The sequence below is a fragment of the Urocampus carinirostris genome, chromosome 7, assembly GCF_059441175.1.
Source record: "Urocampus carinirostris isolate Australia breed hairy pipefish chromosome 7, RoL_Ucar_1.0, whole genome shotgun sequence".
In the NCBI taxonomy this organism is placed as follows: Eukaryota; Metazoa; Chordata; class Actinopteri; order Syngnathiformes; family Syngnathidae; genus Urocampus; species Urocampus carinirostris.
This window is the reverse complement of record NC_142355.1, coordinates 233,503-245,420: the sequence shown is the minus strand read 5'-3', so window position 1 is coordinate 245,420 and position 11,918 is coordinate 233,503. Positions and strand designations below refer to the sequence as shown.

The window sequence follows — 11,918 nt, the reverse complement described above, 5'->3', positions numbered from 1 at the left end:
CTATAATTGAAATGATAGTTTATATCGTTAATTTAGTAGTCTTGAGATATTGGATTTGAATTTGAAGCGTTTCGACTAAACGTTATTTATAAATACAGATCATATTTTGTACGTGACAGTGTTGACGTAGGCAACGTTCAAGTACTCTCACTCAACTCGTAAATACGCACACTTTCAAAGCTAAAAAGTGATTTCATTCTTTCGTTTTAAAAATGCAGGAATAGGCAAAATAATACTCCTGTTCATAATGTCATTTGTAAATAAGGCCAATATATTCTATACAAATACATATGCCTTGACTTGTTGATGGCAGAGATGACGCGGTTAACCGGTAGTGATGCGTTCAAGTCATGTTTATTTGTCCAGTCCAGCCCTGGATAACTCATACATTGGAAAAGCTTGAGAGACCTGGATAGTTTTTAGTCACCGATTTTGAAATTGCAAAAACGAGGAAACAGTGTGTTTCGAATGATTTAATTTATAAATACAGCACCTTCTTTCCCGTACGGAGAAGGCGCACAGGTGGTGATGCGTTTCAGTCGCCCAAAAAACTCGTACATCTGAAATTGCAATTTATTCGTCGTTCGTGGCAGTGATGACGTAGGCAACAGGTGGTGGTGATGCGTTCATGTCGCTTCAACAAACTCATCCTTTTAAATGCATCGAGTGCTGGAAAGTGATTTTAGTCATCGACCTTAAAATTCCATACATGGGCAAAACAAATAGAGTTTATTATAAATGTCATTTATGAATACAGCAAATGTCATGTATGTGGAGGTGATCGTGTAAAGCGTGGCCATCTTTTCAAGTTATCCTGCAAACGTACATTTGAGAATTTCGAGAGCCGGAGAGTGATTTCTAAATGCACAAATGGGCAAAAAAAAAATGAGCGTTCGTCTATAAAAACAGCAAACGAGGCGATGGCGTAGAAACCCATTGGTGATGCGTTCGAGTCGTCCCGCAAAACTTGTACAGTTGACAATTTTAAGAGCGGGAAAAATGCATAAATGGGCAAAAAGCCAGAGCGGGGATAATTAATGGATTTTATTATTTGTGGCAGCGGTGACGTAGGCACCCGGTGACGATGCATTCAAGTAGTCCCAGAGACCTTGTACATTTGAACATTTTCAGAGTAAGACATTGACTTTAAAAATACATCATTGGCAAAAAAAAAAAATGATAATCACGATAGGTGAATTTGGTTTCTTGTTCTCGGCAGTAATGACGTAGAAAACGGGAGATGCGTTCGAGCTCCCACAGACACGTGTACGTTTGACCGTCGAGAACTGGGAAGTGATTTCTCATTGAAAAAGCGTCTAACTCCTTTTTTAATATTAGCGTGAAGGGATACCAGATGATGCATTTCGACGGTATTATTAAGTTATTATCCCTTGACCACGACAGTCATAAGCACAATTTCCTGAGGTGTGTCTTAGGTTAGTACAGCCTGGTGGCACCCATCCCTCTCCGGGCCAACACATGTTACCGGGATGTCATTTTTAGTGGGGTTCGATGAGGCTCGGTAAACCGATAAAGCGTCATGCCGGTTAGAAATCACCTTTACCCCCGTCACTGGTGAGCAGAACGCGATCGACTCGGGCGATCGTAGAGAGCCAACTGTGGCCCACGAGCCCCGTGTCGGTGATCCTTGATCGAAGCAACGTAGGAAGGGGTTTTAACCCTACCTAGGCATCAACGAGATAACGACGACAATCGGAGATCAATTAAAAATACGCACTTTTAGGTGAAAGGTTTGCGCAAAACGCCACACTCACAAACATGGAGACAGGGGAGTTGCGAGGGGGGGGGGGGGGGTGTTGATATCATTTTTAAAACGGCACACAACAAACATCACACACAAAGACGGCGTCTGTATTAGGGATAATGGTTTAATCTGAAGACAGAGGCAAAGAAACACACCACATATGAACAAACATCGACCCAAAAAGTTTTCGTCTACACGCTCTCCTACGGGGGGAGAAAACTACAAACAAAAAGCAACAGAAACACACAAAATAATCTACAGATTTTTTTTTACAAAGGAAAAAAGGAGAAAAAGCAAGGCTCAAACGTAGCAATCAAAGTCTAAAACAATTATTAACACACACGTCGTCGGCACAAATACTAACAAGAAACTTACCACCATTTTAGAGGATCCCGCCCCCCCCCCCCCCCCCCCCCCCCCCAAGCAAACGGAATTTACTAACTGAGCAATTGAGTCCGAGGCGGCGAGGGGATGCCGTTTCCGACCCTCCGCCAAAATTACCGAACCATTTAGTGGGAACATTTTGTGATCGTTACAAAGACGCAAATAAAGGTGAGGGTGTTCGTTTTTGCTAGGGGGAAGAAAAGTGGCTGAAGGATTTCTACCCACCTATGGAAATGGACATTACTAAGTCAAAAGCAGGCAATCCTTTGTTTTCCTTCGAAAGACAAAAAGCATAGCGTAGAAATGGCAAGTGACATCGAGTCACTGAGCAGTCCAAAACAGGGCAACATTATTCTCCTCCTTTTCTTTCAAAGACGACGATCGGAATATCCTTTTGGAAAAAAAAGACGATCTCGATCATCGTAATTTCCAGGCCGCTAACTCGGGCAGTTCACGCGTGACCGGTTCGGAATTTTCTTTTCGAAGACCCAAAAAACCTTCGCTTGAAGAGAATCCAGACCCGGTTTCAGGCCACACTTCCCGACCTACTCTGGAACCGGCAGCTCTATTTTCTTTTGAAAGACGCACAAAAATCATCTGAATAAAGTTATCTCGACAGAGGCGAGAAGACGACGCCGTTTACCACCCCTAGAAACAAAATGGACGAGCCGTTGCGCAATAAAAGCCTAATTTAGGATTTTTAAGACGTAGGGGGAAAAAAAAAAACTCATATTCTCGACAGCGACGGGAAAAAAAGACTTTACCGAGCGGATCAACATTGCCCGGTTTTGACCGGCTTGGTTTTAATGACACAAAAATCGATCCTCTTATCCCGACGAGTCCGAGAAAAACCCGGTGGAGGCGAGGAGGCCGCACCATTTCCATTTCTCTTTCCAATATAAAAAGCGTCACCGGTACAAAAGATGTTTTTTCTTTCCTTCCGAACAAGCGGTGGTAGAAATCGGCCTCCTTCGCCGAGTAAACAGGAGCGCGTCCGGATGCGCCGAGGCGGGCTTTTCAAAATAAAAGGGAAAAGGGAGCCTCCCGAAATAAAAGCACTTGAACCGCGTGATTGTTGGAGCTGCGATTTGGCGGCGGAAGCCCCTGAAGCGAGACGGACCGGACGTCTGTACATTGTGCTTATACCTTTCTTTGTCGGGAAAATCGCAAAATCCTCTTCCAGTGCATGAGCTCACCGACGTGCATTGATGTCGTGGGGGGGGGGGGGGGGGGGTGCAGGGGGTCTACGATCACGGCACAACACAGGGTTATTAACGATACGCAAAAACGAGTGACACCGAAAAGAGTGCGGCAATCCCACCGAGGCAGAGTGTCAAGTTCATTTTAAGTTGGGTGCCACGTGCTTTAACAAAAAATAATAAAACGAAAAGATCTAAAGCGAGAAAAAGTAATCTAGCTCGAGTGGCGCCTGGCTTTGTCAACATCAAGTGGTGATATTTCAAATTGCAGCTCCTTTCTATCTTGTGCTTCTCTGGGTGTTAAATTGCGGGCTTCATCCAGCCCGCCGGCCACATCTTTGACACCTGCGCCTAAGGAGGATCTTAACGGATGGCTCCTTTAGTTATATCAAAAAAAAGTCACGTGCCGACGTCCAACGAAGCTCTTTCGGTCTCCACAAAATACGCCAAAGTTAGCGTCCGCAAAGTTAGCATGAGCCAGTGACACACGCACAAAAAAAAATGGAGTGCAGCAGTCTAACCAAGGCCCTAGAAGTGTGTGTAGGCAGTCCTTCTAGACACGTATGGCACGGTATTGCATCCGATCCGTAGAAAAAAACCATCCCAGACAAAAGACAGACACCTTCTCCCTCCCGTTTTTGTGCTTCTCCCGATATTCTTTGCGCGTTTCCGATCGACGACAAAAAGAAACCCGAAAACGAACCCCCTTTTTTTTGTGCCTCCGGATTCGTTTCCCGGCACACGGAAAGGAAAAACCCTGAGTTGGCGACCGGTTTTGGTGACGGGGCCTACCCAAGTGGTTCTTTTGGCGCGTTTGCGGCCCCCCAAAATCAACAGAAATTCGCCCTTTGGGCAAAGTGTAAACTCTTGAAATAGTGGAATGTATTTTGTAAACCAACGGCGGTGAAAAATCCAGGCGACGGCCCGTTCGAAACGCACAAAAATGTGTGGGGGGGTGTCTCATCTTCAGGGGCTCCCACATAGAAAACGGCATTCGTGTTTGACTTTTTGACACTTCCACAAAAAAAAGGGACATTATTCGGCATCCGTACGACAGACAAGGTTCAATTACGAAACAGTGCTAGCGTTTCTATAGAAGAAAAAAAAAAACACAGAAAATCAAAGTGACGTACCCCGAACATAAAATGGGAATTTTCAAGTTCAAAAGTGGTTTGGATCTGAAGCCCCGCCCCCTTTTTATTTCGCCACCCGACAACAAAGACGTAGAACGACAAAAAGTTGCTTGTTTCTCCGTGACCTCGCTCCATTTCAATGGTATAAAATATAAGGTCATCTAAGTGTGCATTTCAACCACAGATTGTCTAAGTTTTTTGTGAATTTCTTTTCTAAAAAAAGTCCACTGCTGTTAGGTAGTCATTTGCTCCCAAACCCAGTCAATGTACCTTTTTATATCTTGTGCCATCGGTAGTTTCAAAAGAAAACGGCGGATATGGAAAAAAAAAAAAAAGCAAGATTCAAGAAACTTCACGCAGCCCGTTCTAGAGCGATGACGGGGATTTTTTTGTGTGTTTTTTTTGCGTTTCCAAAATAAAAGTGGTTTCTAAGCTCGACTTTGAAACATTGCTCGTGGCACCGAATAGCACGGCTGGCGTGCCGATCCCTGTATGCGAAACTACTACCGAGAGAGAAATTGAAGAAAAAAAAAAAAAAAAGAAAAAGTAATCCCACAGGTTAATAATCTGAATCCAGGAACAAAAAAAAACGAAAATTCACATTACGTTTCTCTCCCCTCCCGTCACATTCGCACACAAGAAGGCATGCAGAAAAAGGGGGTGGAGCTACGAAGTGGGTGGGGCCACGTCACAGACAATGGTGAGGATGAGGAGGCCACGCCCTTTTTCCACGAAGACATGCTAGGCTAACGATGAGCGAACGGGCATGGACGATTGGCTCTAAAAACACAAAATAGGGAATACAAAACACAAAAAAGAGACAGACAGAAAGAAAGAGAAAAGAAAGAGGACAAAAAGAGAAAGTTAGGGGCGAGGCACCGGAGTCGTTTTTAGCCACCGGGCACCAAAAACAATCGACAGTTGACGTACAAGCCGGGTTCCCCTCCAAACAAATTGTCTTGTCCCAAACACGTTTCAATGCCGTGGAAATTCTGGAGACGTCAGCCACTAGCCTAACACGAGTTGTTAGCGTTACCTGCTGAAAAATGCTAACGACTTTAAGAAAGTCAATCCAGAACTCGTGCGTCAGTTCATCGAAATCTGCGAGACCTTAGCATTAGCGGCTAGCCATGTCCACAATCTAGCGCGAGTTGTTCGCGTTGACTGCTAAAATGATGCTAGCGGTGCTTTTTGCTAGCGCATGCCGAGGAATGTGTTCTGGACACACGTGTCAATTTTTATAAAAAATTTGCAAATGGTTAGCATTAGCAGCGGTGTCCACAGTGCTAGCCTTAGTCAAAACCGTTAACAGCTCAAGTGATAATAGAGGCTAAAAAGGAAGCGATCCACTATTTGCAGGGTTCGTGGCCCAATTCAAGAAATTCCTTGAAAGCCAAATTTCCAATTTCTCTGGTACCATTGAAAGAAGAAATCCAGTTTGAATCATGCATTGCGAAACCACAAAAAGGCCTGCTATTGAAATATGCCATATAAAATCTTGGGTGTGCTTTTACCAACACGGGATTTTGAGATCTTGAATAAAACGCCAATATATTTTCGGATCTGAACGAAATCGGTGTAAATATTCTCCTGACGAATCTCTCCCCATATAGATGTCGGGTAAAAATGAGGCTCAGTTTTCGGTTGCAGGGATTTTCCCAGTCAAATTTAACACTGAAAAACGCCCTATTCGTTTTTTGCAAGGCTCGTAAGAAATGGCCATTGTTGATACGTAATCCTTGCACGAATACACATTTCGCAGTGCCCCGTTTGGATGCGGCATGCAACTTTCCTCTTGGGCGCCACCCGCTTCACAGTACAATGCCATTCAAACTCATGTCGGCTGCCGTTCATCGCGAGTAAGGAAGCGATGCGACGGCAAAGCGAAGGCACGAGAGAGCGGTGTCGGCGCCATTTTTAAGCAGACTCGTCGAGAAACGTGGCAACATCTCTAAGCGTTTACGAGCACCGTACCCAAAATGCAAGCATTTTTCAATGATTGAAAACACAACGTATTCAAGGATTTCAAGCACCCGTATGAACCCTGAAAATAGAAAACGTCTTTTATGGGAGGGACGGCTCCACATTTGTTTCTTTGAGAACCCGGCGACAAACATCGAGAGCTAAAACAGGTGAGGGGTCCGCGTGGACCGACACAAGAGTGACAAAACGAACTCCCAGCATGCAATGGATTTGGCACCTAAAAAGATGGAATGACTGCGGGAGGGTGTTCACAAGAAAAACAAACAAAAAGACGGCGAAAGAAGGAACGAGGACGCCCGCTCGTGTGCTAGAAAAGAGCGCCCCGTCGTCGCAAACGTAAAACGCCTCGGAGAAAGAAAACGCTCTAAATCAACGACTCCAGTGGTCATAAATAATCACACGTTGGTCATAAAACAGCAGGAATGAAATACAGTAGACGTGAAAAGATCATTGCAAATGTGTTTGTTTTAAAAGGAAAACCACGGGGCTCCTTTGTGCACCCCCCCCTCCCCACTGAGTCCTAGTGCAGTGAGGGCAAACTTACCCTAGCATTGCTAGCATTAGCGCCGGGGTGGGGTTTAGGGGCTTTTGGGGTGGGGGTCAGTAGGGTTTGCTGTCGTTCTTGGAGCGCTTGAGTTGAACCTTGAGGCGCTTCATTCCGATTTGGAAGCCGTTCATGGCCTGGATGGCCGCTTGCGCCGATACCGGATTGTCGTAGCTCACGAAGCCTGATGGAAAGCGTTGGGAAAAAAGGGGTGGGGTCAGACTCGTATTCAACCGAACGGAAAAAAAAAAAATAGCCATGGACTGAAACTAAGGCCTAACCCATTGCAAAATATAACAGGGGGAGCAGGGTTTCTATCTAATTCATATTTGTGGGGACAACACACTGCTGTTAAGATCCAGGAGTACTTGCTCAAACATGAGCTCATTAAATGTTACAGCCCATGATCACATTTTGGACTGGCCCCTGGCCGCAACAAATATCGTCCGCAGTAGAAAATAAATTTGCATTTAAAAAAAAAAACATGATTTGACCAGATGATGGCAGTAGCGCTATGGCCCTTGGCCCTTGCCCTTGGGTTGCTGTATGAATTTTAGCCCACCCCATTTCTGACGTGGCGACTTTAAATAAAAAAGGAAAAATTTACTGTGTCCAGGAATTCCGTCCATAAAAGTTATGGGACAAAAGGCAGCCTTCCCACCGGAAACGAATCCGACGAACTGCCGTCAATGTGGACCAAACCGACACACGGGAACCGTACGGTCCGGATAAAACTGTCTGGTAACCCATACTCCTAAAGCACCCCCCCGCGGCGCTCCGGGAGAAAATGGTGGAATGCCTTCATAAGTCCACAAAACACACGTAGATCAGAAGGGCAAACTCCCATGCACCCTTGAGGACCCTACAGAGGGTGTAGAGCCGGTCCACTGGTTTACGGCCCGCACGCAAATCACACTGCTCTTACTGGGTCTGATACTGGACCTCCTGACCGTCGCTCCTCTCCAATACCCCTGAATAGACCTCACCGAGGAGGCTGTGAAATCCGATCCCCCTGTAGTGGGGACAAACTAAAGTCCCCGTTCTTGAAAAGGGGACCATCGCCCCAGCCTGCCAGTCCAGAGGTACTGTACCCGATTTTCACGAGATGTTGCAGAGGCGTGTCAACCATTACAAGCCCACAACATCATGAACTTTATGGCGCCCTAAAGCGCAAAAATCTTGAATTGGAAAAATTGGAGGGGAAGTCAAATGTATGATTGGGGAGGGGACATCTGTATCAATGCTAAAAATGAAGTCAAATATCAAACACGGGGCACACCACTGAGTGGGAATTTAATTTAAAAAAAAAAAAAGAAAAGAAAAGACAAGATGCTCACAAGCAAAAAAACTAAGGAAAATACGTCTGGCCTTGAACAAAAAGGGGTAGGTAAAACTGCAAGTCACTACCACCCACCCAGGAGCACGTTTGAAAAACATAGAATGAAAGACAAGGCAAGAACACCCAATTTTCTCTTTGTCAAAATCAAATGTGGACAAAAACCAGCATTGACAGAGAAAAAAAAAACCTTAGAAAACCTAGAAAAAAACTGCTATTGCTAACCCAAAAATGCGGAAGGAAAAAAAAAAGTATGGACAGTATAAGGAATAAGAATTGCTGGGGGAAAGTTGGACAACTTAGCTCAAAACGATTTGGTCGATACGAAAAAAACAACAAGATAGTAAATCCCGACTCAGATTCGGGCGCGCGTCTTACCGAAGCACTTGCTCAGATTGGTCTGTTTGTCGATGAAGACTTTGGCGGAGACCACGTTCCCGAAAGGCATGAACATCTGCAGCAGGTCCTGGTCGCCAAACTCTTGCGGCAGGTGGTAGATGAACAGGTTGGCGCCCTCTGGCCCTACTCCAAGTGGGACAAGCGCAGAGGCCGCGTGAGCATCGGGCCACGGCGACATCGGAAGCCGTGCGCTCGCTCACCTTCCTTCTGGTGCCCCGGGATGCTCTGCTGGATAAGCGGCGGCGGGTAGAGCGAGGGAAGCGCCGAGGCGGTGTACTGCTGCATGCCCGAGTAGGCCTGGCTCAGCGCGTCCATGGAGCTGGCCGCCGAACCGTTGGCCATGGAGGAGCCCAAGCCCCCGTTCAGGGACCCCATTCCTGCGGAGAGAGTCAGGTGAGGGGCCGCAGCGGGGGCAGGTGAAAAGACCCGGTCCGGGTTCTTACCGCCGACGCCGCCGGCGAGAGCGCTGAGGTTGTTGAGGCCCATGGAGGCCCCGGTGAGACCCTGGAGCGTGCCCAAAGAAGCCAACGTGTTCATGGCGGCGCTGGCGCTAGAGCCCACTGCGGAGCCACCTGGTGGGCAAAACAGGGCCTTACGAGAAATGGTGCTAGACCAGTTTGGCCTCTGAGTGGCACAAGGCTCTATTCATGGGGGGCGCATTTAACCTCCAGCTCTTGTTTTTTAACTGTCCTCGAATAAGGTGCAATTAAACCTCCACTACACTAGGGGGCAGCGGCGATCTCATTGGTTGAGTGGTGGACGTTGGCATTCGCGTTTTGCACATAGCACAGAGGAAGAAGTGTAGACAGTAGGTACAGCAGATATTCAAGTGACAACATGTGTTTATAAACATTGTGTTTATAAAAATCGCTTCGCTTATTATTCAAAACAATCATGTTTTCTTTTAATGATTAAATATTTTACAACTGGAAGGATCTAAATAATACAATTGATTAGATTTTTTGTGTCGTCTATAGTGTTTTGATCCATCATCTTGGCAATGCATGAGGAAAAGACTTCATTTTTTCTCATACGTATTCATGAAATCATATATATATATATATATATATATATATACTCACGTACATGCTGACTGCACTATATTTGTTCACTGCTCAAAACAGACACCGCACAAAAAAACTGCCAACACTACCTCATACGAATATAATGGTACTCATGTCTATGTTCTTGCACATGTCGACTGCACTATGTTTACTGCTCACCTTGCACAATGTCTGACCATTTCTTTTTCTGCACTATGATGACTATCTTTGCACCAATGCATATGCTGACTATTTTTTTTGCACTATGATGACTTTTGCACCAAATGCAATATTGCACAACCCTTACGATACCTACGGTATCACGATAACAACTGTATGTAACATCCCACATGCTGACATTTCTTGTGTAAATACCATGTCAATTATAACTATAGACTTATCCCCCTTGTTTTATAACCTTATCTTCTCTGTTCCTTTATCTTCTTGGCTCCTACCTCACTGTGAATGTGTAAGACTGGAGTGTCATGCCCAATTTCGTTGTCACAAGATGTTAACCTATTTTGTAACAATGACAATAAAGGTATATTCTATATATTATATATACATATACACACACAAAGTTTGTATATATGCTTAATCATTTTTATATTTTATTATGTATCAAATATATGTCTGTTATTAAACCATTTCATGAAATAGGTTTGAATATAAACAATGTTTAAATACAATTGAATTTTTATTGAGAAGGGGGGCATAAAAGATACTTGAGACAAGAATGGCAATAAAACAACATGCTAAATTGGCTTCAACTATAGAAAATAAGGACAATTTGTGGGCGCATATTGTTCAAAGGTGGGTAGAAAAGCCTAAAACTTTACTCAAGTGAAAGTACTGTTACTGTCTTCAAAATGCATTATCTCTGAAAATAATTGGAATATATCAAGCTGGTTCACTGCTTCACGGATTCTGAATCGAATTGTTTTTATCGTCGTTGAGGTATCGTGCGCTGTGTTGGAGCAGACGGTTAGTATAAAGTATAGCGATCTTAATCTCCTCGAACATACAAATGTGCCTCGTTCCAACAATAATGAAATGATTTTTGAATAAAACGTTTCAAAATCAGGGACGAAATCCAAAAGAAAATGCATAGAGCAATTAATAATGAAGTCCTACCTGAACTGGCCAGAGCTCCAAGTGCACTGGTGGCGGCCGAGAGGCCCCCGGCGGAGTTGGGACTGCCCGAACTCTGAGCCGCGGCGGCGGCGGCTAATGTGGCCAAATTCTGCAGCTGGATAGGATTCACCCCTAAACAGAAGAGACACACAAATGAAAAAAGAAGGAAAACTCGATAGAGCAGAGTTATTTGCGACACAGTGTGGAAGCGTGGACCCTTGACGCTCACATTAAACATCTTAAACAAGTAGTAATAATCCCTCACTGTAGGTTGCAGCTTAGAATGGAAAACATAGTACAGAAGGCCGAAGGATACCGCATGACACGATTCCCAAGCCTATTCCAAATGTTTCCAAGTGAGGAAAATTGTCATTCAGCCAAGGGCAGGACATGAAAGCTTCACCTAAGACCGGGCAAGCTGAATAGACCCGGACCGGCTGAAAAGAGCCAATAGCTGATGTAAGTGGCCAACTTTAGCGGGTAGTGCGAGAAGCCGATGAAGCCGAAGGAGGCCAGTACAGTAATCCCTCGCTATAATGCGCTTTACTTTTGCATTTTTTTCTACCTAACAGATTTGCATCTTGCATGTGTTCTGCATTCTGATTGGCTAAACAGTCTCCTTGCTTCTTATTTGACAGTATAGTTATTTGTAAATATAAAGACAGAAATGGTGTTTGTTGAACTAATGTTTAAGCCTGTAAAATGTCTTTCTTCTTTGGTTTTGGTGCGTGATAGAGAATGGACTTGTATAATAATTGCAGAAAAATTAAGTTGTGTGCTCAAAGCACACCAGGACAAGCTAAGCTTGGCAAAAATGTCATTCCAGCTTCCGTAGTAGCTAGATGGCTGCCAAACATCCATTTCTTCAAGATGTGAAAATAATGTCTAAATCTAGAATCGTGTTTATAAAATAGTACCATTTTTTTCTCATATGAAGCAATAGCGTTTTATTTAAAAGTATCAAGCACGTTTACACTGAAAGGGTTCTATCGGTACAA

General features: G+C 44.5%; 1 protein-coding gene across 6 annotated transcripts in view; it reads right to left on the bottom strand.

Moving 5' to 3' along the window:
• The window catches only part of LOC148362024 (CUGBP Elav-like family member 2), a 35,894-nt gene that overhangs the window by 125 nt on the left and 23,851 nt on the right, over positions 1-11,918 (bottom strand). For 3 of the 6 annotated variants that reach the window (XM_088339433.1, XM_088339437.1, XM_088339436.1), the window contains exons 9-14: positions 10,921-11,052; positions 9,187-9,315; positions 8,944-9,120; positions 8,723-8,869; positions 7,009-7,192; positions 1,029-5,261 (exon numbers count right to left, since the gene is read on the bottom strand). In XM_088339433.1, coding sequence (XP_088195559.1) covers positions 7,065-7,192; positions 8,723-8,869; positions 8,944-9,120; positions 9,187-9,315; positions 10,921-11,052 — 713 coding nt within the window. In that variant the 3' untranslated portion in view covers positions 1,029-5,261; positions 7,009-7,064. Of the gene's footprint in view, positions 1-1,028; positions 5,262-7,008; positions 7,193-8,722; positions 8,870-8,943; positions 9,121-9,186; positions 9,316-10,920; positions 11,053-11,918 lie in introns of those variants that run through there. The other 3 variants (XM_088339435.1, XM_088339438.1, XM_088339434.1) reach the window with 2 other exon arrangements.